This window comes from Brachyhypopomus gauderio, unplaced genomic scaffold (assembly GCF_052324685.1).
Source record: "Brachyhypopomus gauderio isolate BG-103 unplaced genomic scaffold, BGAUD_0.2 sc52, whole genome shotgun sequence".
Classification (NCBI taxonomy): Eukaryota; Metazoa; Chordata; class Actinopteri; order Gymnotiformes; family Hypopomidae; genus Brachyhypopomus; species Brachyhypopomus gauderio.
Window position 1 is genome coordinate 624,077 of NW_027506877.1, and position 26,194 is coordinate 650,270.

Genomic DNA, 26,194 nt, shown 5'->3' on the forward strand with positions numbered 1-26,194 from the left:
AAATATAAAACGGTGTAAAAGTAACAAAATGTAATAATTTACTTTTTACTCATTCTGTTCACCATTTAGATTTAAATGTGGAATCACAGGCCACATCACCCTTTACCGTAATCTATGAAATACGCGCAACTTCGCAATTTTTTTGGGGGCTGGCTTGACCAAGATTTTTTAAGTGAGGGCTGGCTTGACCGCAGTGATCGGACTGCCGGTGGTTGGCGCCAGAGCGAACTAGTAACTCATTGAATCATAGTTTTAGATCAGAGGTAAATAAACTAGATTTTTTTTGGCGTGAGATACCAGATGTGTGGCGTGAGAGCGTGTGAAAACGGTCAAATGCGTGTGTCTCACGCTCAATGCGTGAGAGTTGGCAACACTGTAACAACCTAACTTAAACTTAGAAGCAACCTAAAAACGACAGTTAAAAAACGCAACCTTTAGCACAGGTGTTACTGGACGCATCTTCATATTTGCAGTTCTTCTCCTCTCTCCTCCTTCTTCTCCTCCTCCTTTTTCTTCTTCTCCTCCTCCTCCTTATTCTCCTCCTTCTTCTCAAGCACACACACACACACACACACACACACACACACACACACACACACACACACACACACAGGAAGCGAATTCAGGCTCATAAAAGCAACTTTCACTTCTGCTTGGCATTGCTGCAGCACCTAACTAAAGTTCTCTGACTGATCTCTGATCTCCGATCTCTGTGAAGGTACAAAGAAACTTTATTATTCACTTTTTTTTCTCAAAGCAACTTTCTAATTTTCCATTACCATCTATTGTCTTTCTCCTTTTACTTCTTAAGGCCGAACTACAGAAAGCTTTGATTAATTGTATGTAACTGACTAACTGAAACTTTTTCAGTTACATTCTGAGATGAAAGACTGAAGTAACCCTTTGTTTTAACCTCGGACTTTTGAGATACAGCATCATTTGAGTGGGTTAGGTCAATTTGGCTCCAGCCAATGTTTGTGATGTTTTAAAAATCCATTTGGGACTGTACACATTTCAAATATCTCCCCAAACTTCTGCACCAATCTAGATCACTAATCTCTTCATCTGTGAGCCTTTATTAGTTGCAATAATTCAACCCACCCTTGAAAGATCTGCTCTGATGAAGAGAAAGCTTCTGTATCTCAACTGATGTGTTCTGCATTCCACCCTTTATTTATTCCAATCATTTGTCTTTATTTTGACACAACAGGAAAGGGTGGATATAATTCAGGTTTATACCCCACCCTTATTAACGTTTTATGATGTCCACTGAGACAACATTAGCACATAAGAACAAGGACAGAGAGAATGAAAGAAACAGAGAATCTCCGATACCTTATGTGGGGGGGGGGATTTGTGATTTGTTGGGGAGGTGTTGGGGGGTACGTGTTGGGAAAACACTGTCACACGTGCACTCTCTCACTCCCTGGAACATCTCAGGCGCACCAGGCCTGTCGGGGGTGTTTCTCCGCTCTTCACTTCTGCAGCCAAATAGATTATACCAAAGTCATTTGTACAAACAAACAAGAGATTATCCACCCTACAGTATTTCTAGATGAACCACTCAACTGCTGTCCAACAGTCTGTTTTGCAGTTGATCTTACACCAGATATATCATAAAAGCACATCATCTATGAGGTCCGTTTGAAGCTTTTCTATACATTAGAAGACAGAACGCATCAGCTTACGGCCTCTTCCTGTCCAGAACCATGAGGTGGGCTTGCTTGTGTCTGTCAGATCAGTGCTCTCACTGTTCACCTCTTAGCTGCTTTGATGTCAGTGGGATCAATTCTGTTTTAATTCATTAATCATACAAAAATATAACACTGAAAATTTACCAATACTATGTTTGATATTATGTTTTCTTACTAATTTCGTCTTATAGGCCCGATTCAAACTGAACAATCTTTCACAATCTCAGATCAAAAGCAGTGAAACCTCTGTCACCATCAGTAGACTCTTTCTTTCCTGTCAGTCACATGATCCACTTCCTGGAACTGCACCAACTCTTCCGGTGATCATTTGCGGTTCAGAATGCAGTTCATAGATGTGATGCGTGCTAATGTCTGGTCTGAGAAGAACTTCTCCCACTTGAGTGCAAAGCAACGTGCTTCTCACTGTTCTGTGATCTCATGTTCTTCTCACACTGACCTGTCAAACATCTCCACAGCGACACACAGTTAAACATATCAAGCACAGGTTTTAGAATCAGGTGCCATTGTAGTTGTTTTTCTCGTTCTGTAATTGGTATATGGGGTAAAACATCAAACACCCTCTGTTTAAACACCCTCATGCAAGTCAAGCTGTTTAAACCTGAATGCTTATGTTTATTTAAACTACAGTAATTTTAAATAATGTTAGAAAGTTTATTCTTAGATTATATCAGCGTTGCATCATTTAATTTCTTTTTGTTTGATAGATGATGACTGAAGAATGGTTGTGCAGTACACTGAGACTTTGTCAGCTAACCACTGATTCAGATTCTGCTCCACCTAATGACTGGGTAAACAACCACAAACAAAATACTGCAAAAGTATACCCTTTGCATCAGTAAATATTTCATATATTTAATACTTCCATATAAGTTAATACTATTAATCTATAACATAGATTAATAAATTTATTTGCTAATATGTATGCTAATATTTGCTTCTTTTTATACATTGTTTAGAATGCAGAGGAAGTGGTGATTAATACCCATACGTACCCCAAATGTGACTATGACTATTCATCAATCTTCATAACACTAAATGCTTACACTGATACATTATATGAAGCCTGGAGCAGAAATACAAACCTGAACAAGCAACACAGGAGTCAGGATAATTCGGAGATCGTTGACCGTTATGCTGAGACGCTATGTGCAGATATAGTGGACATGGCTCTAAGGGGGAGGGTCACGACCTCCACTGACGATGGCACGGTGCGTCATCCTGAAAACACAGATAACGGCCAAGCCGAAGTGATCGAGTTGACCGTGAGTTGTCAGGAAAGGCAAGCTGAGAGACTAGCTTCTGAGATTTACAGCAGGGCCCTAGAGGAGCTGGGAGTGCTGTCAAGTGTCCCTCTGCCAAAACAGATGGATCAAACAGACTCCATTAGCGAAGTCCACAGTGAGCCAGCGCCCTTCCTCGGGTCTCCCACACGCCAGCCCTCGAAGACGACAGGGGACTGCGACAGAACACACAGCCAAGACAGACCCGATTATGATCCAGGCTCCAGAGACCGGGCCTCTGGTTCCGCCACATGCTGCGGCATGCTGAATGCTATCACCCCGACGGGCTCGCTCGACTACCCCGACGCACCCCCGAGCACCCCACTGCTCCCAGGAATGATGAAGAGCAGGGACAGCTTCACCCGAAAGCTAAAGGGCGGATTGGCGAAGGCGTTCATGCCCTCGACTCCACCTCCGACCCCCAAAGACCAGCAGGTCGGGTCCCTGCAGGGGGACAGGATGGCCGGGGACACCACGGGCGGCTCGGAGTTCATGATTCGTCTCGTGCGTTCACTGTCGCTGGCGTGTGCGCAGTGTGGAGACCTCGACGAGGAGGAGCGGGGAGGAAAAGACAGAGGCAGGGTTGAAGCTGCGGTCACCGCGCTGTCAGAACACGCAGACGGCCCCTCGGCGGGTATCAGCCACTCCATCACTTCAACCCAGACGTGTGTCAGTATAAAGGAAGAACCACCTGTTAGGGATGTGCTCTCCCTAGCTGACCACTTGGCAGAGGAGATCGTATTAATGTCTATAGCAGAAATGGTGTGGTGGACGGGCCTGGGTGGAAAAACACAGCAAAAGAGTCCAAGTTTGCCTGAGACAGAGACACAGGACAGAACCCAAGTGTTTAGTAAAGCACTGATGCCAAGATCAGGTCCAGATGTCCCTGCCATGGAGATCCTCAGAGCCTTGTCTGACAAACTGGTTGCCAACGCTCTGGTTCATGCCTTCTCCGAACTGGGAGTGGATGGATTACTGCACTCTTCAGGTCTTCTCGGAGCAGGACCAGAATCAATGAGATCCGGTGCAGGGAGTGATCATTGCTCTAATTCTTGTCTGGATACCACAACGTGTCATCAAATCACGGCTCCTAACCTTGGAACCTCAGAGCCTGATTGCAGCACAGGTGACATCAGAGCTGCGACCCTGACGCCGGAACGTTCTTTTGCCGAGACTATTGTAGACGAGGCTCTTCGGCTCTCCATGGAAGAACACTGCAAATGTCGCTTGAGCAATCGATCCAGTTCAGATCACCTCAGACTCAGTTCCTCGGTTCTTTCTCCAAGGACAGCAGGAAATGCCGTGGTGAAGGGCGTCGTGTCTGAGACACAGTGTCGGGACCTGCAGGACCTTCAGGACCTTCAGTGCATCCTGCTCTGGGCTGCAGCATCTCGCCTGGGAACATCAGTGCTACGACTTCAACTGCCTGAAGGTCACGTTCAGCAACAGGTATGGAATATCCATCTCCATCAGTAGATGACATTACATACAGGCCTTTCATTAACCCTCAGTAGAAACTTGCTAATATGAAGATAGTGTATTCATGCTTTTATGCAAAGTCCTAATAGGGACGGCACTTATGAATCTGCAGTCAGGACACAACACTCTTGTTCTTGTGCTAATCCAACCTCACTGTCGTCCCTCAGCTCTGCAGCCTTTCTTTGAGGACACAGTTTCGTGGCTGGACAGTGGGGGACCTGATGGGATTTGTCCTGCAGTATTGTGAGGATCTGCAGGCAACCAGCAGAGGGCGCTGTATGAGTTCAGACTCTCTCCTGGGGCATCTGCTGCTCTGTGTAGACTGAGCTAAAACTCACGGAACGAGCTTTTTTGACTGTGCTCGGAAAAAGAAATGGCTTTCAATTGATTCTGTAGCAGAACCTTTTAAAGTGAAAAAAGGAATATTTTCTGTGACTGGATTTCAAAGCATAAGTCACAAACGCATGCAGCTGACCATCATCACAACTCGTTTAAAATAAAATGCATATATCTCAAAATCATTCAAGCTGTAGCCAAACTCTGTGGCTGTTTTTGTGCGGTGCAGACAAAGCAGAGACTGACACACAGATTACACAGTACTGAATGTTGTTCTGAATTCTGCGCGTTACAAAATGAACGTAATTACATCTTCCTGGTTGTCCGGGGTACCCTGGCCTGTGAGACAGTCACTGGCCTTTGAGTTTGTGTTCTGATTCTTCTCATCTCACACTATTGTGCAGTTGTACTGTTGCAATGTTGTACGATGGGCCAGAAAATAGCAACATCTCATTGCAAGACACGCAAAGTATACGGAGGAGTGACAATAAAACCTGGAGTTGAACTTGAACCGAATTGAATTGAGTACAATTGCACCAGGCAGTGTGGAGAGCATGCCAGCTAAGCTGACCCAGGATCAGTTTTCCTACCCAATACCCCAAACCTCTAACTACCACCACCATTATAACAGACAGCCTGAGCTTAGTGTAACACCCATGTGGACACACAGTTATGAAGAAACAAGTCGAGTGTAGTGATACGATGAAGATCTCCTCCAATCACGGCCACCCGTGAACCCCCCACCTAACACTAATGCAGAGTGACAGAACAATGATGCAATAACGAAACACAGATGGTTGCAACTCAGTCATAACCGATTCCAGTTTAGCACATTAATATGTATTGAGGACACAAATGACACATCTGGCTCGCGCTCTGACTTTCTAGGATCGGCGCCCTCCAAAGCAAACTGTAGTCTTGACCATAGCAAACAAAACCCCGAAACTGATCTTAGATCAGGTTAAAAGGGCAAACCCCGGGCCAATGCTCCACTGACGCATTCTTGGGTTTAAGCTTCGGTATTGTGTCAGCAAATATTGTTCCATTTATCAGTGTAATGATGGATTGTTGTTAGGATAAACACTAACAGCATAGCATGACGCCATCACGTCCTACGACGTGATTGAAAGCGCTGTTAGGTGGGGCGCTTTGGAGACTTTTACACTATCCCATTAATACTCCCCGAGCACGGATACCTAACATGGCAGGAATGCGCTGCAGTGAACTCTTGCTTCCCACTCGCTCCCACTCTTGGCGACCAGCACTCGCCGTAACAACAATACGACACACACACACACACACACACACACGTGCGCGCACGAGCGTACGCGCGCGCACACAAAGGGTGCTGACATCGCAGCTGCGGCGCAGGGAAGACACAATGGGTCTCATTCCGCCCCGCGACACAGCAGCATCTGGAGAAGTGTTTGTTCCAGGGTCTAAGAGAGCTCCACTGCCACAAAAAAAGAAGAAGAGGAGGAGGAGGAGGAGGAGGGGGAGGAGGGTTGGGATAGGAGCCCACAGGGAGAGACAGCGAGAGGGAGAGGGAGGGACCCGCTGATTACACCAGCTAAGATGTATGAGGCTGAATGGATCACGGGGGTCTGGATAGTCTCCCAGTGCTGATCCCCGCTTTTCTCCAGGGCTGTAACACATCGATTTATTTTTCTCTTGCGAGAGGCGGGATCACGCAGACGGGCTTCCCCCTGCCACGCCAGCACCGCGGGCCATCAACAACACACACCCTCACACGCTGCCGGTCAATAAGATGTTGCAATGCACTTCATGTGAATCTGTGATGATGTGACACACAGGACGCTTGTATTTCTGTAGTACTGTAATTGTGCTGGTGGGGAAGAGTCCAAAATAATATGTAAGGTGAAAAGAATATTTGTAAATAATAGAAAGAGTTTTTTTTAGTGCGTTCACTGGTAAGACTGGGGAGTTGGGTTGTTAGTTTGTTGCAGGGTTGCCAACTCTCACGCATTGAGTGTGAGACACACGCATTTGACCGTTTTCACACGCTCTCACGCCACACTTCCGATATCTCACGCCGAAAAAAAATATCCAGTTTATTTACCTCAGATCCACATATATGATTCAATACGTTACTAGTTCGCTAGCTCTGGCGCCATCCACCGGCGATATAACACTGAATCTGTGTCCATTTTACGTTCGCCACCCCCCCCCCCCCCCCCCCCCCCCGCTCAACAACTTTCGCGTTACCCTGTCGTTACCCCGACGTTACCCTGGCGTTACCCCGACGTTACCGTGGCGTTACCCAGACGTTACCCTGGCGTTATCCAGACGTTACACAGACGTTACCGTGGCGTTACCCAGATGTTACCCTGACGTTACCGTTGCGTTACCCAGACGTTACCCTGGCGTTATCCAGACGTTACACAGACGTTACCCTGGCGTTACCCAGATGTTACCCTGGCGTTATCCAGACGTTACCCTGACGTTACCCCGTGAGTTCTAGCTCCGTTGACCGCAGCCCGGGTCATCCCGTGCACCCGAAACATCTGTCTCTCATCTTCACAGAATCTGTTTAAGGCAAACACACTCAGTTCACTGGAGATGCCGCCTCGTCGGTGTGCAGCTGTTTACCGCAGAGGCTGGTGTGGAGACAGCGCCCAATGAGTGATATTTACTGTGCGCGGCTAACACTGAAGAAATGCCGCGTCCCTCGTTTTAGTAGACATAGTTTATCTCAAGCGTGGAGGAGTGTGCAGCAGACTTTATGGACTAGATAAAGGTTATTTATTAGGCTAATCGTTAGGAGAGGGCTTACACAAGGGAAAACACGTGTAGCTTAGTTGTTGCATTCGTTTCCTTGTGTGTGTGTGTGTGTGTGTGTGTGTGTGTGTGTGTGTGTGTGTGATTTACTTGTTTCTTTTGTACTCTCCGTATAAGAGCTCTGAATCAACTGGTGCCTTCAGTGGGATGTGACCAAAAGGGTTAACGCATCCCCATCACGTCTTAAGAACTTTGACTCGGCCCATGTGAAGTGTGGCTGCTTTCAGCCCTGCCTCCCTGCTCGCCAGGAAACACGGATCCTGCTGTCCCACACCACGCTCAGCGAACACCAACTTTATTCATAGTAACCCATTTTATTTGTCAGTTTGTGCTTTCACTCCCGTCCTAGGAATGCCATGGCTACTCAGAACAACCAGGATTATTTCAGGTCGGTTAGCAGCGAGTCCACTACCTACATGATGGTTCCGGCGAACAGCCGCCGGGACTCGCCGTCAAAGTTATGGATTGCGATGGTGGTTATTGTGGTGGTCGTTCTGCAAATAGCATCGACCACTGGACTCTTCGTCTATTTAAACATGTCTTTATCGCAGGTGAGTTTATTTCACTTTTAAGCACACTTTTGGCTCTAGTGAAAACTAAAAGCTTGAGTATTTTTAAGTCTTAATCACTGTCTATATAGTTTAAGACAGTAACTAACGATGGACTAGATGGTGTTTCCCCCATGCGCCGGTGTGTTAAAGGTGCACTGAATGTTTTTATTTTTATGCTGTAGAGTGTGGAGAGAAATCCACGTTAGGGGTCGATCAACATGTATTAGTTTTGGCAGAAGTTTCAACACGAGGATCGTATCAGTTATCACTTATAATAATAATGTTTTGATTTATTTCTATGGATATTATACAATTTTTACTAGTAGATCTTACAAATAACGATAAGACTCCACACTTGTGATGGGATCCCTGCTTAATGCAAATTGAGACGAGGTGGTGTTTTGACAGAGAAGATATTGAAGGTATCCTGTTCGGTCCCGTCCCTCACAGTTCCTGAACACCCTCCACTGACTTATCTGACGCTGAGCTCTGCTGCAGTGGCTTTCTGGTTGTTTAACTCACCACTTCCTTATTTGCCATGCTCTCTACTTAGAAATGGTTTTTTTTTTTGTCTAGTGAAGCAGATTAAAATCATAGCTTCTGTTTTTTGTGAACCTGCCAGCTCAGAGTTCCAGGCACCATGACTTCATTAGAACTGAGTCGCTGTGTGTGAAGGATTCCAGCGTATCTGTGCAGTTCACTGCAGGCTCAAACCTGTCGCGCTGTGGTCTGACGACTCTGCCACTGCTGTTGTGGGAAGAGCTGGGTTGTTTTTACGCTCCATAGACCCTGCTTGTCTTCTGCTGATCTTGGATGTTTGGAGGGACTTTTCGCGTTTGTCACAGTGAATGTCTAAAATAGACATTGTGGTTAGGGCTATAGGGAGTGATGAACCACAGAGTCCTGGCCAAGGACATTTGGGATTTATAACATTTAGTGATGTGTAATGTGTTATTGCTTTCCTCACTGTATTTTTTTGTGTATTTGCTTCTGGTTACACGGTCACCTGCATTGTCACACAATGTCATTGTCAATATGGTATTCAATTAAAGGATAGTTTTACTGGTTTTCACCTGAAATCTTATTTTCCATGGTAATGAACACAACAAAGTGTCATATGTCTTCAGAGGTTCTACTTTCTACTGGTTTTTATTATATTGCCTTACCTCTGACGTGCCTTGGTTTACAGATGTAGCCAGAAAGATTTACACAGATGCCCAATAGAGTCAATAAACCCTGACAGAATGCCATGTACAATAAATTATTCGAAAAAGCAGTTTTTAAAAAAATAAAGTGGGTTGAGAAAGCACGAAGTGATCCTTTCAAGGAAAATAAAGTCACTATAATAACAGGGCCTGTTGAGAGCAGGTTGGTGAGTGGTAAGCCATGTTTCCGAGCTGGAGGGAGATAAGGCCCTATAGGCCTGTATCCAGCAGGGTCAGAGGTCGGGGGGGGGGGGGGGGTGGCTCTCCTGTATGTCCACAGCTCTGTCTCTGCTCTTGCCATGGCGTTCCTCTCATCCTACAGATGTCTGGAGCAGAGGTTGACCTGAGTCAGCTTGCCTCTGTTTTAAGTCACGGCAGTCAACTCAGGGCCTGTGAAAAAGCCACCCTGGTCCTGGGTTGGGGGGGTTTGTGCAGCTAGCGGCTACTTTTCGGTTGTGGGCTGGATGCCGACGTGTGTGTCCACCCAGTCTGCCCGCCCGCCCGGCTCGACTGCACACGGTCCACAAGGATCTCTGAAGAGGCCTTCATCAACACTAACAACATTTGGTGTAAAGTTATACTCTGCAAGTTTATGTTTGGCTTTCTCCTTCCAGTTCCCTCATGTAAACCTCCTGTGGCATTTTCTTTTGCCAGGATCCACAAACACCGTTAGTCCTTCTTCTTCTCTTCTCTTCAGCGTGCTGCTATTGTCTCTTTCTTTTGCGTCTTTCACTACCCCCCCCCATCCCACCCAGCCACCCACCCAGCCAGCCCTGCTCTGTGTCTTAGTCTTAGTATAAACTTTGGGCTGTATTTATGCAGCTATTTTTGGCTGCTTTTCTTTGGGGATTCGTGTTACACTGGCTTAGCTAGCCCCAAGGAAGGCATGGATATTTTCCATTGGGACACAAACTGTTTTACAAGATTTAAACTTAAAAGCAGTACTAACACATGCCCAAAGCTATAGACAAATATCTTGGACTTAGATTGGCTTTGACTATTTTAGTCCCATCTTTATTCATTTCCCGAGGGCAAACAGAGCATTTATTAATAAATAAACACTACAAAAAACCCCCATATAATTCTCAATCTCTGGTCTTCTCTTTTGTAGTTTTCCAGCTATCTTGCTTCATCCTCACCATCTGTTAATGGATCCCTGTGCACTGGTGACATGTTTATAACATGGCTGTACGATGACTTGGGATTTAAAAAATGGCTTAAAAAATTTGCAGCTCTAGTGATAAAGTTTATTTTCAAAAACACAGAAAACCCCCACAAGATTAAGAAAATATTTGTATGGATTAAACACTGGTGGTTTATGTAGAGAGAACACTCGGTTACTAAAGGCATTAATTCAAAAGCGAAAAGGGGCATGATAGATTATATATAATCACAAAAAGCTCATACTCGTATACACACACACACACGTGCACACACATGCACACACACACACACCCACACACACAGCTGCTGCGCAATGAACACTCTTCAGCACTAGCGTAAATATCCTGCACCCGCGCACAGTCGTAGCAGCCAGATGGCACGACCTCCCTGCAGTGTTGTCCCGAAAGCATGTAAACATCTTCATTCAGGCGCATGTCATCAAGGCCCGGAGAACAATACTGCCGTAATAACGAAGCCGCGGTTTACTCCATCCGCAACGCTAATAAAAAGATGCTATCTCTCCATTAAGACCCATTAGTGGAGATGTCAGACAGGGACACGGAGGAGGAGATTCCTCCTACTCTGCCTTATCATGGAAGTGATGCCTCTGGGAAAAGCTCTTTAACTGCCTGCATTGGGCCATCAGATCAGATGCACATTCTCCCTCTTTCTTTCTTTCTTTCTTTCTTTCTTAATTTGATCAAAGCCATCAACGGAAGGCTGCACACGCTCCTTCTTTCCCGAGTTTGAATCTGTTCAGTAATTACTCCAAGCTGTCTGTTTCAAGTCTGATTTTTTGTATTAATTAAAAACCACAAGAGGAATTCCTCTCTCCCTTGTCTTAGCTGAGCGTTTTGGTGGTTTTGGAGGTAGTTCAGCTCAATTCCCGTGTCAAGACCATAGTTAATACTCTGGAAGCACTCAGTTTGGTGAGTCAGAGTTGAAGACAAGCAGAATTGAAGAGAGCAGGAACATGGGTTGTTTAAATGACCCCAGGCCCTTTGAAAATGCCTCACAATGCTTCTTCTCAATGGGGCCTATCTCCAGTCATCATGTACCCGGGATTTACGATCCAGTGCAAATAGCCAAAACAAAGAAGATTATGTGAAATAGGATGGTTTCCCATAGCAACGTAGAGTAGGTGATTTTTGCGGCCGTAGGCATTCCCTGGTCTGTTTAGTTTTGTTTGTGGTGGTGTACCCAGGTTGGAGCTGCTGTGGCACTGAACTGCTGAGACTGCTCTTTGACTTCCCCTTAAGCAATCAGAAACTCAACCCATACGATAAAGCGAAACTTTTAACATTAGCCACACCTTTCAGTCTTATCACAGTGGAGACTCTATTATGCTCTGGCTTCCAAGAAATTATGCAGTTCCTGGACAAGGGTGGCAGGTAGAGTCTCAATCCCATAAAGATACAGACGAATTAAAAGAGCCTTCAAGTTATATTACATTCCCATTACGACCAATCCTGTTAATACTCAATAAAAATGTATCCTGTGAGATCTTTTTTGCTCTCATTGGGAGGAAGCGTAAGGGGTTCCTAAGGGCTAAGATCTTCTCGGTAGATAAACGTAGTGCAGGAGATGCCACACGTAGAGTCCTGACATTTGCAAATTGACGAAGGAATGCTTTCTGAGCAGAAATGCCATCTAAGGCCTGTCCAGGCAACCTCCTTCCCTGGGGCTGCTTCCTCAGTCAAGGCCGTAGTGATGAACTGGGAGACAGCTTCCTGCACCAGTCAGAGCACTGGTGAACCCTAACGTTCTCCTCACCCCTACCTGCAGACCTCAGAGTGGTTTTAACTGTGCGATGTTGTCTCACACTCATTTATTTATGTATGGTTTGTTGTGATCCCTGCTGTAAAGCACTCTCAGCCTCAGCTGTCATACCAGCGGTGTTGTATAAATAAACGCCTGCCTTGATTTGAGTGACGAACACTGTGTTTTTCCTCCTTTGGCAGCATGGGAGAGAGCGGGGGAGCGAGGGAAGCATCTGGGGGCAGACGGAGGGAGAGGAGGAGAGGAAGATCAACAGACAGAGTGAGAGATGGAGAGCCGGTGAAAGTTGGAGGCAACGAGACAGAACGAGACAGAATGAGACTGAGGGAGAGAAAGCGAGAGACAGGAGGCGGAGGGGGGGGGGGGGTGTGGGGGGAGCTCCTGGCACAGACTGAAGTTACACGCCTGGTTTCTCTTTTTAATCCTTGCCGGAAAAAAAAACCCAGCGAATGTTGAGTGAGGCAGAAAGTTCAGCAGCCACGGCTTGGCTCCGCTCTACCCCCCGGCTCCAGGATCCAGGGGCAACACTAGAGCATTGTTCCCCGTTTCCTACAAGCCTCTGTGGGATCAGAAACCCGCTCTCACCCTTCCTGGACCCCACGTTCGCATCCCTACCACCGGCACCTCAATGCCACCCTGTGTGTTGGTTTTATAGTGCTTTGCTGTATATTTTATTACCAAGCTCATGTTCTACTTTACATGTAATTCCACGCCTGCAGGAGAGGCTGTGTGGAGCGTGTGAATCGGTGTATTGGAGGTGCTACTTACATCTGTGCATATTGACAGTATTGATTAGGGCCTGTTTGAGCGCAGCGGTGTGCAGGAGCTCTGTGCCGGCGGTGCGGCTCAACGGTTCTGCCGTGCAAGTGGGCGCTGGTGCAGTGCATCCTGGGTAACGTCAGTGCCGTGGCACGCGAGTGCCGGGGAGACAATCCACTTGCGCCTTCGGAAGGATAAAGTTTGGCAACTGTTCGATGATAGTCCACTTGTTTCTCCGGTGTGACTTCAAGACAGCACATGGAGTCCAAGTCTTCTGGAACGGGTCCAAGTCCCAACACGTAAGGGAAGCAGAGAGCAGAACATGAGAGGAGTTGTTTCAGAGAGGCTGACAGGACAAGCCTCGCAAACCGTAACGGTTATAACGAAAAACTGTAAGTCCTCACCTTTGACTGCTACAAGAAAGCCTCAAAGCTGTACTGAGATTGGCTCTTGAAAGAGAGCTTGGATGTCACTGTGTTCTGCAAGTCCCAGTCAGACTGCATTATTGAAATCTCAGCCTTAAGCTTTATATAAGAAACTGTAAGGCTGGTACAGTCTGGGGGGACAGAGAGCCCCATTTCCTATTAAAATGCCTTATACAATGCAGGAGCGAGGGTTCTTTTGTCAAGCATAAACTCCCCCTCTATAATCCAAACCTTAACACATATGATAGAAACCACAAAACTGACCCGAGATCAGTTGGGTGCACTTCCTGCATGTGCACTCAAAATGGCTGAGGGGGAAAAGACCTTGCTGGCTGCCTGGTTGGTGCTGTACACCGTGACAAGGTGAAGTCTGGAAACACACGACGCACGCACACTCCAGAGGTGACTGTAAAAAAATCGTTATGATATACACAACGTTACGCAATTTCTAAGGCTTCAAATTGCAGGCCAAGCTCCTTAACCAGAGATCATCTGCAACAATTCAGGATGAGCAAATGCAGTCCTGAGAGGAAAAATGAACAAATGAACAGAGTGAGGGAAAGAGAGAGGGGAGGGGGTCGCGGAGGTCATGTAAATTTGCTCTGTCAGAGTGGTCGTCTTCTCCAGCTGGCTCAGGGTGTTTCGAATTGAACATGCCCTGAGCGGATTTGCAAATGGCCGACCCCAGAGCACGCGCCATTACTCGCTGCCTGTTCAACGGGTCAGGACTAAATTGGCTGAGAGTTTTGATTCTTGGCCCCAGAGATTGCTTACCCTATCAACCATCCCTCTGGTCTTGCTCAGCATTTAGAGTAATGTTGATTCCCTCATTATCTTGAGGATTACCTGGGATGGGATGAGGGAATAAACTTGCCCAGTAACTGTTACGATCTCTTTGTTAAAGTGTATAGAATCTTTTTTTGTGTAGAGTCAGAGAGTAAAAGCATTTATTTATTACCCAGGAGGGTGGGATAAGGTGAAAAGCTACCAAACAGTTGAAAAGTAATTTAACCTTCAGTGATTGGCTGGTGAAGAAGGTACACATGAACAAACTTTATTCCCATTGGCAGGTGAAGAACCAGGGGGTGACGGAGGAACTACGATGCCTGGGACTGCTCAATGCCCTGGACAAAGACAGGGACATTCCCGACAACCTGGCCCAGCTGTTTGGAGAGCCCTGCATCAAACTGGCTGAAGGCATCAAAGCGTACATCTCCAAGGTGCGTGCACATCTGGACATGGTTACAACCATCAGCGGTACATTATGCCACAACTCAAGTCAACGTGTGACGCCACTAGCCCGGTTCTTCAAGAGTCTAAACTGTAGCTCTTAATAGAAGCCCGTTTCACTGTTCTCATGGGCCAAATCAGTAGACAGTTTTTAAAACGCTCCCCCTCTTCACGGAGTAGCTTTCCGCTACCATAAATGTGTCCAGACAGGTCCTGTAAGGCTCCCGGTGTAGGAAGAGGACAGGTGTGACTCATGAACTGCTCTAAGGCATATTGGGCTTGTGCGTGCACTACTCAGCACCGTGCTGACTGAATCACCCACATGGCCTCCTTATGAACCACGCCGGCAGCCATGAGCTGAATCTGCATGGACTTCCCCTGGCACATCTGCTTGGAACTTTTTTTTTCTAAACTGCTGAACTTTGTGAATTCATCAAGCTTTATTTTGTAGAAGCATGCTGCTTGTGTCCCGTCCTGAATGGAAATTTTGCCCATCAAACAAACAACACAGATCTACAACTACTTTAAACGTTGTCTGAGTGGTGTGAATGTATTTGTTTTGTCTTTGGGAAATCGTTTTGTTGTGTGAGTGTTTCTTTATGGGGAACAGAGTACGTGTGTTTCTCCATGTTAATTATTGCATGTATGTGTTCTTCATGCCATGCCCCATAACGAGCATGTTTGGAATCATTGTGCACGGCACCCTGCTGTTTACAGTCCAACAGCTCTGTTTCGACATACTTGGAGACCTTTTGAAGCGTGTCGTCCCTCCCAACCGGTTCTTTCCCTGATATATGCAACCGACCGCGCACGGCATCAAATCTTTCACTGCTAATTGAAGGAGTCTGCAAACAATTTATTGGTGCTGGCAGTCAGAGGCATTTGGCCCTTAATTCAAAACACATGCGCCACTTCTGGGAGACATACATGCAATTATGGTCCCCTAAGGAATGTCCGGATCGAGTAGGGGGTCAGTCACTGGAAAAGAAAAGAAGGTAGAAATGAGGACAGAGATCTGACCTGGTCCCAGCATGAAGTTGGGTTGGATTATGTATATATAGATGCAGAGTTTATATAGTTTATGGAGATTATAGAGGATTCGATTGTGTGTGTGTGTGTGTGTTTGTTTACAAGTCTGCTCACAAGATTCAGTGAGTGAGATACTGTACATGTGCTGAGAGACAGGTCCAACCAGTGGCAGGAAAAATGTACCATGAAGAGAAAGAAACAGAGAGACTGAGAGAGAGAGAGAGAGAGAGAGACATTTATTAAGTGGAGGCATTCAGAATTTGGAGAATGCCAGCACACCTGGTAGTTATTACGGAAGAATGGGTGAAAAAAGAAAAAGCTTGATCACACTCTTTGGTCCTGCTGATCCAAGCAGGCTAGAGTGTGTGTGCAGGCTAGAATGTGTGTAGGCTAGAGTGTGTGCAGGCTGGAGTGTGTGCAGTGCAGGCTAGAGTATGTGCAGGCTGGAGTGTGTGCAGGCTGGAGTGTGTGCAGTGCAGGCTAGAGTGTGTGCAGGCTGGAGTGTGTGCAGTGCAGGCTAGAGTGTGTGCAGGCTGGAGTGAGTGCAGGCTGGAGTGTGTGTGCAGGCTGGAGTGTGTGCAGGCTGGAGTGAGTGCAGGCTGGAGTGTGTGTGCAGGCTGGAGTGTGTGCAGGGGTCTGTGATGGAGTTTCCGTTCCGATGTCTTTCGGAGTCTTGGCGTGCTTGACCTGCACCATTGTTACTGGCCTGGCTTAGCGTGGCCTTTATCTGGCTTTGATGTGAGGCCAAGACCAAGATCCGTTGGCCAGGCCCGCTCAGACCCAGAGAGAGCTCGGCTCAACGACCAGGGTCGCCGGGACAGCCCAACGAGTGAGCGCCCGTACCGGGTCCGAGTTGGAACGCCACGCCATCGCCAGATTCTCGATCATATCATCCCGTGGTAGTAACTGTCGTGTGCAATAACTCCGGCTGAGAGCGTGGTGAAGGGGGAAGAGGCGGAGTCTCCAGAACCTTCCGAAAATCCCTAAACCCAAGCTCACCCCCCCCCCCCCACTGCTCAATGGGACTTCTCGTCCCGGTGCTTCAGTCTCACGTCCGTCTCAGATTCATCTAATGACTCGGTAAATCAGACAGGGCACTTTGGTCTTCCGGCACGGAGCCTCTCAGAAGCAGAGGTGCAGCGTGACCACTGGGACACACACACAGGACCCCGCACTGGGACACACACACAGGACCCCGCACTGGGACACACACACAGGACCCACACACAGGACCCCGCACTGGGACACACACACAGGACCCCGCACTGGGACACACACACAGGACCCCGCACTGGGACACACACACAGGACCCCGCACTGGGACCCACACACAGGACCCCGCACTGGGACACACACACAGGACCCCGCACTGGGACACACACACAGGACCCACACACAGGACCCCGCACTGGGACACACACACAGGACCCCGCACTGGGACACACACACAGGACCCCGCACTGGGACACACACACAGGACCCACACACAGGACCCCGCACTGGGACCCACACACAGGACCCCGCACTGGGACACACACACAGGACCCTGCACTGGGACACACACACAGGACCCTGCACTGGGACACACACACAGGACCCTGCACCTCACACACTGTGTGTGTCATGGGTGATGCTCATACGTCCCCTGGCCTCCAAACCTCCTGTTCTTAGTCTAATGTCATTACAAACCCAATCGCAAACAGTTCCTGCCTGCCTTTGAATCTTTGTCCTCTGGGTCTCTGGAAGGGCTTAGTAGTAGTGTGTGTTGGGGTAACTAATTAGCAACAGTGTAATGTTTTTTATTCATTCTTTCTTTAAAAATATGAAGAGAAGAAAGAAAGAGTGCTTGTGACCCTGCTCCTCACCAACCCCTGTACTGCACACGTTAGTGAACTTGTGAGGTTAAAAGCTTGTGTGTGTGTGTGTGTGTGTGTGTGTGTGTGTGTGTGTGTGTGTGTGTGCAGGGCCGGAGTGGGACACTTTTTCCGCCCGGGAGTTTCATGCCCAAATCCGGCCCAAAATTATTTTTCCCTCCCAATCGGCCCAAACTAGAGACTGACATGAGGCGGCCCATCGGGAATCCTCCCGAATCTCCCGATTGGCCACTCCGGCTCTGTGTGTGTGTGTATTGTTGAGCACAGAAAGCTGTAAGTGCAAGGGGAATATACAACCAGCACTGGGAAACACTGATGTAAACAATAGCAACATTTGGGAGAGAAAAGGAGGGGTATCTGAAGAGAAAGGGGGGTATCTGGAGGGAAGGGGGGGTGGTTGGAGAGGGGGTGGAGGGTGGAGGGTGGAGGGTGGAGGGTGGAGGAGAACGAGGTTGCTAAAGCGCTGGAGCCTGGTTCATCTGGCACGCTGGTGCGCTCTGCGGACAACGCGGCTGCTCGCCTCCTGCCAAATACATGCGCAAAGCGTGCGGAGCTGGTTTGACTTAGTGTCCAATTTCACGAACCCACTGCAGCGACCTTCCTAGTGTGGGGGGAACGAGAGAGTGGGAGAACAAAGTGCGGAGAGAAGAAGTGAGAGAAAGAGGGAAAGAGAAGGAAAGTGTGAGGGAGAGAAAGAAAGATGTCACTGTGCTAGTTTTTTTTTCTACGGCCATGTTAAAAGACCAGTCACATCTTTAAGACCTCCACTCTCCATCAGTCAGGCGGCCATGTGTTAAAGGCATCCGAGTGGATAGATGGGGGGGGGGGGTGTTCATGGGGCCACGGGGGTCCAGTTAGCGAGACAGAGACTCCCTGCACTGGAGCTGCAGCAGGCACACGGACCATGCTGGTGAGATGTATGGACGTCCAGTGCCAGTGTGTGTGTGTGTGTGTGTGTGTGTGTGTGAGAGAGAGAGAGAGAGAGAGAGAGAGAGAGGCATACACACACAGAGTGAGTGAAGCGTTAGCCGTCTCAGATCAGCGCGTCCTGGTGCGCAGGGTCTAGCCGCTGAATATTTATCGATGAGTCACAGAGGCTCAGGCTGGGAAACGTAGCAGCAGTTCCTTATTAACACCCCTCCTAGAGGAAGAGGGCGCCGTGCGAGGGCCCCGCACTGCCTCACACACACACACACACACACACACTCATATTAAAGTATTGGATTGCCATATCTGCTAAGCTCAGCTGGGGAAAAGGCTAATAGTTTTCTCCATGGTGTGTTTGTGTGTTAGGCCTCTCCCCTCTATTCACCCTTTCACTTTGGGGTTAAAGGTTTAATACTGTGTTTGTTTATTGTTATGGTTGAAGTGCATTTATCTTTCTCATTCCTACCCCCCCCCCCCTCCTTCCATCGTTTGGAGCCTTCTGGTTTATAATAAGGACCGTCTTCTCCACAGAGACTGGACACATCTAAAAAGGGGAGGTGGGGGGATTTTAATGAAGTATGCATGTTGCCTCTATAATGTGCTCTATGGGTAAACTCCTTCTGAATCCTCAGACGCTGAGCTAAGACTCCTGCGGGTCTAAAGTCAGTACAGACAGACTGCATGAAGTGTCACCATTTTGAGAATTATATCTTGGAGAAAGTAATGGCAGTTTCATGCGCTCCATGATTTACACCATATGATTTAACTGATAGAAAACAACGACCCAGAATCGCAAACTGTAGCCGCTCGCGCTGCTCAACATCACAGCAGCGTCCGGATAACCTAACCCTCTCGAAGACGCACACACACACACACCCCAAATCGGGGGTATTACGGTACATATCAACCTAGCATGTGTTTTCATTTGAGTGGTCCAAGATGTTAGCAGTACATCATAAAACAACCTTTTATCACTAGCCGTGCGAGCTCTGCCGTCGTCTCGCAGAGATGATGTCACGGTAGAGGGAGCGCGCGTCTGACAAATATCGAGGCCGCGCAGCGCCAACGTCAACAGGGCCTCCGCAGCCGAACTGGGCCGTGACCTGCAGAGCGGCCCGCGGGGAAAGAAGGAGAGGGCGCGGGGGAGAGGAAGCCCAGCGTCTGGGAGCCCAGCGCAGAAAGAGATAAAAGAAGGAAGAAATCAAACAGAAGGACTGAGATGAAACCTACAGGATGCAATCGCTCCATTAAACACACTTGTTAGGAGCAGAGCGAATGAAGAATGTTTTTATTAAATCCACGGGCTGATGTTTTATGGGTCTAGTGGAAACTACGGTGTCTCATTAGGTTGCTTGAAGTTTATCACCACCCGGGCTACACCTCAAGGGCTGCGAGCGGCCTCCGATGACCAGTTTGTCGCCAGGCTTTGAGGGGTAGGAGGGGTGGACTGGCCTCCGTGGAGCTTTGTCGTGCTACTTTGTAACTTTTTTTTTTTTTGAAATGCGATAAGTGGCGACGGAATTCCTCAGCTCCCGAGTCGTGTTTCTGAGTTTGGCTCGTCTTCTCACACTCCCCTTCAGGTTTCCCACCATTGTATGTTTGGCAGTGATTGGTCATGTGACACCAGCCCACAGATTCACGTGCCTCTCAATAGCATGTTTTGCACAATTCTTTGCGTCCAGTGCATTCTCTTTTCCAAACAATTAGTCTCAGACAACAGTTACTCATACAGTCAAAATTTTTTTTTTTAATCATGGGTGGGACTGGATATTTTTGTTTAAAATATAATAAAAGTCCCCTAAATTGCATACTCAAATCGTCAAGTCTAGGATTAGCTACAGCAGGTCTGGGGGTTAGCAGTGGCCTTGGAGCAGCTGCCCATTATGCAGAAAGTTGCCGGTTCAAACCCCGGTCAGCGTGACACGGACAAATGAATCAAATACTAGAAAGTGACTGGCTTAAATACAGAAGTCACAGGTTACTGCAAATTTTGACATTCCAAAGCCCCAGTGCCCCCCTTTCCTGGGAAGGGTTTTCTTTTCCAGCCTTCCTGACCAACCTTGGACCTCAGCGTCCAGTAGACAGCTGCCAAAAGAACCTCTTAGAAGTAATGTTCAGTGTTATGTATTGTTTAAAGGTTGACAAAAGGGAGGACTTTAATGCTTAAAATGGAGGCTAAACATACTGGCATACCGATGAAGAGATTTAGATGAACCCGATGGTACAGAAGAACGCAGATTAGATATGCGCATGCAGACACAGAGAGAGCAGATGAAAGATCTTCAAACAAATCATGAGCAAGTGATGAGTCATGGTGTGTTTTACGAGTTTTCTTGACTGAGGGTTTTTTTCACTGTCTGTCACAGGTCACGGAGAATATCATCAGCAAACACACGTTACAAGGTGAGCGACCTTCATCTGAATGGGGCTGTCATGGTCTGGTGGTTAGGGAACCGGTCGTGTGACCGCAGGGTTGTGGGTTTGATTGGCCAGGCCATGACTCAAGTGTCCTTGAGCGAGGCACTTAACCCCTGGCCTAGGGTACCACAGCCCCCTGGTGATCACTAGCGCGCATGTTGTAACTCTGCTATATGCCCTAAATGTAAACAAACCTCTGTTTATCTTGGTGTATTTTGAAGTTCTGAATTCTGCCTTTCTTCCTCAGAAGCGAGAGCCATGCCTCGTACTTACAACACAACAGGGTCAAAGTTCGTGACCCAGAGGCCATCGGCACACCTAACTCTTAGTCTTCAAGGTGAGTTGTGGATTCGTTTTAAATGTAAATTTGTTTCTCAAAATTCGATTTTTGCTGTATTTTATGCTGAGAATTATATCTTACTGGGCATTATAACTGGATAATGATGTGTTAAATAATGTAAAATCAATATAGAATTTGACATATACTTGCTAAATATTAGGTCAATACTTGTGTGGAACACCATAAATAACGGTATTATTTTAATACTTGAATAAAAACACTGCAATGTTAACTAAAGCAGACAACATGTTCCAGTGTTGATCCAAACACCACCATCAGTTTTAAAAAGGTGACGGGAAGTAAGTCTGGCAAAAATACACACATCAGGTGATGAGCACATAATATAAGATTAGACAAAGCCACATACTTCAAATTATCTCTTAAGTATGCTTACGTGTGCTTGCCAGACAGGACTTTTTTGTGAGCATTTTTGCTAGTTACTTCCTTCATCCTGGTGTTTGGATGAACACCAAAAACGTCTTGCTTGCTTTTGTTTACTGTGGTTTTTTTTTTTTTTGTATAAACTTTTTATTTCCTGAACATCTTACAAAATGAGCTAGTGCAACCATTAGGTCAGTGTGTTGTTCATAAAATTGATGAAATAACTAACGTATATAAGCAGGAGTACCATACGGAAATTGGTGCAAATTGGCTTTGTTTTTACAGCGGGAGTCTCAAGTGTAATCATTAACCACAAAGGAGCTCACACAGGGCTGGAGTTTTTTTCTCCACAGCTGTCTTCCTGTTCAATTCCAGACACACCATAACTTAAATTCATGACTACAAGCAATAGAGCATTACTACCCCTCAGTTACCCCCCCCCCCCCCCCACACTTACCCCCCCTCACTCTGTCCACAACCCTTGATGGTACAGGTCATTTTTCTTTCTGACTGCTGCAGATGCTGGTCTACTTTTACCCACTAATCATGAGTACTGGTTCTCTGATCCCACCATCCTAACTCTCACTGGTTCTCTGTTCACACCATCTTAACTCTCACTGGTTCTTCATTTCTACATGTCATGAATCAAGTTTTTACCTGGCCATCTCTCTCTCTCTCTCTCTCTCTCCCTCTCTCTCTCCTGCAGGAGATGCCCCTCAGTTCCCCCACCCCCAGGCGGATCTCCACCAGTCCTGCCTCCACCCCGTGCGTTCCTGGGCCAACCAGAGCTTCGGCTCCCACCTCCACAACATGACTCTGGCCAACGGGCGCCTGCGGGTGCCCCAGGACGGACGCTACTACCTGTACGCGCAGGTGTACTTCCGCTACCCGTCGCCCAGCGAGGGCGAGCAGCACGGCACCAGCCACCAGCTGGTGCAGTGCGTCTACAAGAAGACCTCCTATCTGAGGCCCATCCAGCTGCTCAAGGGCGTGGGGACCAAGTGCTGGGCCCCGGACGCCGAGTACGCCCTCCACTCCGTCTACCAGGGCGGCCTGTTCGAGCTGCGGGCCGGTGACGAGGTCTTCGTCTCCGTCTCCTCGCCCTCCATGGTGCACGCGGAGGACTCCTCCAGTTACTTCGGAGCCTTCAGGCTGGACCTGTGAAGGGAAATCTGAGAGGCTATGCCAAGACTACAATTCCCATGAGGCACTGGGAGGATTTTTTTTTTTCTGTCAATGTTGTTCTTGGACAACATGGCCCTGGGAGACCAATCAGACATTATGTTGTTTCATTATCCTTTGATGACTTTATATAGTACCTTCCTTCCTATATATGTGCGTGTGTGTTGCGTGTGAGTGTGTGTGTGAGGGAAGGAAGTGGCTTAGAAGGCATTTGGACATTGATTATTCCTTTAAAAGGCAAAAGAATGTATGTATATTTCTAAAACCACATCAAAGATGTGGACTTTGAAAACGGTAGCAAAAAAAAAAAAAACCAAAGGACAGGAGTGTATTCAAGGCCACGCCCACGCCAGCCGTGCACACGTATGAGGTGGAAACTGAGACAATGGTGCTGCCTACAGCACCCTGAACACAGAGCCGTGAGAAAAGAGGGCTGACGGGAGGAATGTGATGGGAGAAAGAACGAGGGATGAGAGGCACATCGTGTCACCAGCCTCCCTCCGCCCTCCGGGAGGAATTCTCCTGGGCCAGCCAGACCAGCACAGCAGCATGCTTACACACACACACACACACACACACACACACACACACACACACACACACACACACACACTCACTCATCTAAAACCACATGACCAGCAGAGAAGCACCAACATACACACACAGCACACGTGGCTCCATAACCCCATAACACACTATGCCCAAGTGTACTTCCGCAGAGACTGCAATTGCATGCTGGGATACGCTGAGCCCGCTCACTGACTCGTATAAATAAAAGGCACCAACGTGTTTACTTTCACTCAAATACAAATCATACACTCCCACTCTTGAAGCACACGCCTCACTCTCTCTCTTACACACACACAGACACACACACACAGTCTCCTGCTACTGCTGTGAACAGACTGTGATATCTGTGATGGACTGAGAAAACCGGCAACATGCACCTGCGTTCACGTGGTCACAGCAGATCAAAGGTTAAACAAACACGAGGCGCTCTGCTGAAGAGTCACGCCCCCCGTCTTTTACTGCTTTGTTTGTCCAAAGCAGCTGACACAAATACGCATTCTCTGTGCAGTGACATGTATGTTTGTGTATGTCCCTTGCCCTCTTTCTCTCTCTTTCTCTGACTGGCTGATTGTACCTGTGTATATACAATAGACTATTTAATTTCTTAGTATGAGTCATATAATGGAAGTGAGTGTTTCAGTGGAGTCACCCTGGCTGATTTAAACCCCTTGGCCGAGGCTGCTTCACGTGTAGCGCATTTATGCGATTCTCTTCCTCTTCCTCGAAATCGGTTGTGGCGCAAGTAATCGGTGTCCACAAAGATACACGTGCTACAAGAACACTTGGGTTTGAATGGCGAGAACTTTGAACACAGTCACAGTGGCACTTGATCAAAAGGCCCAGTTGGAGCTCACTGTAAATGAAAATGGTTTTTTTGTTGTTTCTTGTCTGAACTCCAGCTCCAGAATTCTTATAAAGCAACTATTTTAAAGGTGTTTGCCAATACACAGAGCAGCGCAGCAGGAGAGGCAGGCAGCCGGGGGTTCTTGGGGTTTCTTTCCTGCAGACTCCTCGATAGACCCAAATATAAATCATTGTTTTCATTCGTCAACCGCTCTGGGTCGACGTCTTGGAAAAGGCAAACGTGCGCCATCAGCCAGACGTATTGTGTTTCAGGCGGTATTGATTAGTGTATATGGGCAATATCACTCACAACAGATGTTTAAAAAAAAGTATTTGACTTGTATGCAGGACTTTCCATGCAAGATGGTCGGACCAGGGCTGAGGAATTATTACTGTCTTTCTGCCAGGGTGTTAGGTGTGTTCACAGCATTCAGATAGCAACAAATCACCACACGTTTGAGCGTGTGTTAGGAAAGATACCACTAGTGCTCCTGTAGAACTGTGTTTAGTGTCTGCTTTTGTGTTGCTCTCTTATGCGAAGATCACTTTCCAAATGTAAATCTGAGCTGTAAAAGACAGAGTGACGTCAGTTAGGTGTAAATGCCAACCGTTTGGGAGGCGGAAGCAGGAAGCTTACGTGTTACTAGAAACGGACGGGCCCTTGTTTACCTTCATGTAGGTAAACGCAAGAACAGCGGAGAGGGTGTGTGTTGCAGAAACAACACATGTGGAATGCTACCTGATTTCTGCTAATACGCCTTAAATTCCACTATAATTAACTGAACACTACTCTCTGAACACGAACACTAACATCGCGCCCCCTCCCACCCGCTCGAGGCTGTGGAGAGCAAATCCAGTAATCCGTCCGCAGCGCGCGGGTAACGGGCAGCGCGCGCCGTGTAGCGCGAGCCGCAGAACTCTTGCCTAGAGACGGATCCCTAAAGGCCTCGTCTTCTCAACAGCGGGGAACTACCAAATGTGAAAAAAGGTGGATGAAATGTCTTATAGTGAATGTATGTGTGCGAGTGTGGTTTTAAGATGATTGTACATGGATCTAACGCTTAAAATACCCGGTTGAAATAATAAAAAAGAACTCTGGGTTTTGTTGCGACCAGACGGGCTGCGGTGAAATATTGGAAGAATCGCAGGCAATCAGGAGTCCTGGAGCAAAACAGACGTTGGCTGAACAAAAGCGCCATTGTTTGACTTGTTCTGCCCAGGGATGTGTAACTACAGCCTTTTCGTTTCAAATCTTAAACTCACCAATCTGGGGGTCTCAGTTTTTCTTTTGATGAAAGATAACATGCACTGTTTACCACTGTTATTTTCCTCTTTAAGAATGTACAAATGTCTGGCAGTTGGTCTTTACTGTAAAAATGATGCTTTGATCTTCTGCGATCTGTGTTTTTTAGGGACCTGTGTTAAGTGTCATTTCTAACAATTAAATTGCTCACTTTCCAGTGGGGAGTCCCTGCTGAGTGTTCTGATGTCTAGACAGTTTACCTTTCTCTTTTTTTAAACTCATCTGGTTACCATAGATCATGTTTTCTCAAGACATAAAGGACTATTTCTCCCTCTCGCTTGGAAATTTACACACACACTTAGGACTGAGTTTGAGATCATGCCCTCATCTGTCCCACCACCCTTCTTCTGTCATAAGTCACTGAGACAACCCCAACGTGAGTCACCGTCAGTTTTACTCCTGCTGGGGGTCTCCACCCCCGCACCCCATACGGACATTTATACAGACCACACACATCTAGCCAACTCAGTACTGACCACACAAGCACAAATCTGCGTAGTTATCCCACACTGGTCTGACCACACACCCACTTGGTCTCTTTGTCCATCAGACAAACACATGTGAAAATACACTCACAACTACAAACACACACACACACACACACA

At 47.3% G+C, this 26,194-nt stretch overlaps 2 protein-coding genes and 1 long non-coding RNA gene across 3 annotated transcripts; 2 read left to right on the plus strand and 1 right to left on the minus strand.

The window, feature by feature from the left end:
- The first annotated feature begins 635 nt into the window (after positions 1 to 635).
- LOC143488553 (uncharacterized) lies at positions 636 to 6,275 on the plus strand. Its single transcript, XM_076987331.1, has 4 exons — positions 636 to 718; positions 2,420 to 2,503; positions 2,672 to 4,444; positions 4,642 to 6,275. Exons 2-4 carry the CDS (start codon positions 2,420 to 2,422, stop codon positions 4,798 to 4,800), a joined length of 2,016 nt encoding a protein of 671 aa, XP_076843446.1. The 5' UTR covers positions 636 to 718; the 3' UTR covers positions 4,801 to 6,275.
- Positions 1,348 to 7,549, minus strand: LOC143488555 (uncharacterized). Its single transcript, XR_013124436.1, has 3 exons — positions 7,279 to 7,549; positions 1,689 to 2,933; positions 1,348 to 1,481 (listed from the first exon to the last, which is right to left on the minus strand). It is a non-coding gene; the product is annotated as an uncharacterized LOC143488555 (long non-coding RNA).
- tnfsf10l (TNF superfamily member 10, like) lies at positions 7,384 to 25,779 on the plus strand. Its single transcript, XM_076987332.1, has 5 exons — positions 7,384 to 8,160; positions 14,563 to 14,712; positions 20,919 to 20,955; positions 21,218 to 21,307; positions 22,398 to 25,779. Exons 1-5 carry the CDS (start codon positions 7,966 to 7,968, stop codon positions 22,853 to 22,855), a joined length of 930 nt encoding a protein of 309 aa, XP_076843447.1. The 5' UTR covers positions 7,384 to 7,965; the 3' UTR covers positions 22,856 to 25,779.
- The last annotated feature ends 415 nt before the right edge of the window (positions 25,780 to 26,194 follow it).

Coding starts and splice junctions, on each gene's coding strand:
- LOC143488553 (XM_076987331.1), top strand. CDS start 2,420: ATGATGACTGAAGAATGGTTGTGCAGTACACTGAGACTTTGTCAGCTA. Junction 2,504..2,671: donor CTGCTCCACCTAATGACTGG/GTAAACAACCAC, acceptor TACATTGTTTAG/AATGCAGAGGAAGTGGTGAT. Junction 4,445..4,641: donor AAGGTCACGTTCAGCAACAG/GTATGGAATATC, acceptor GTCGTCCCTCAG/CTCTGCAGCCTTTCTTTGAG.
- tnfsf10l (XM_076987332.1), top strand. CDS start 7,966: ATGGCTACTCAGAACAACCAGGATTATTTCAGGTCGGTTAGCAGCGAG. Junction 8,161..14,562: donor TAAACATGTCTTTATCGCAG/GTGAGTTTATTT, acceptor TCCCATTGGCAG/GTGAAGAACCAGGGGGTGAC. Junction 21,308..22,397: donor CCTAACTCTTAGTCTTCAAG/GTGAGTTGTGGA, acceptor TCTCTCCTGCAG/GAGATGCCCCTCAGTTCCCC.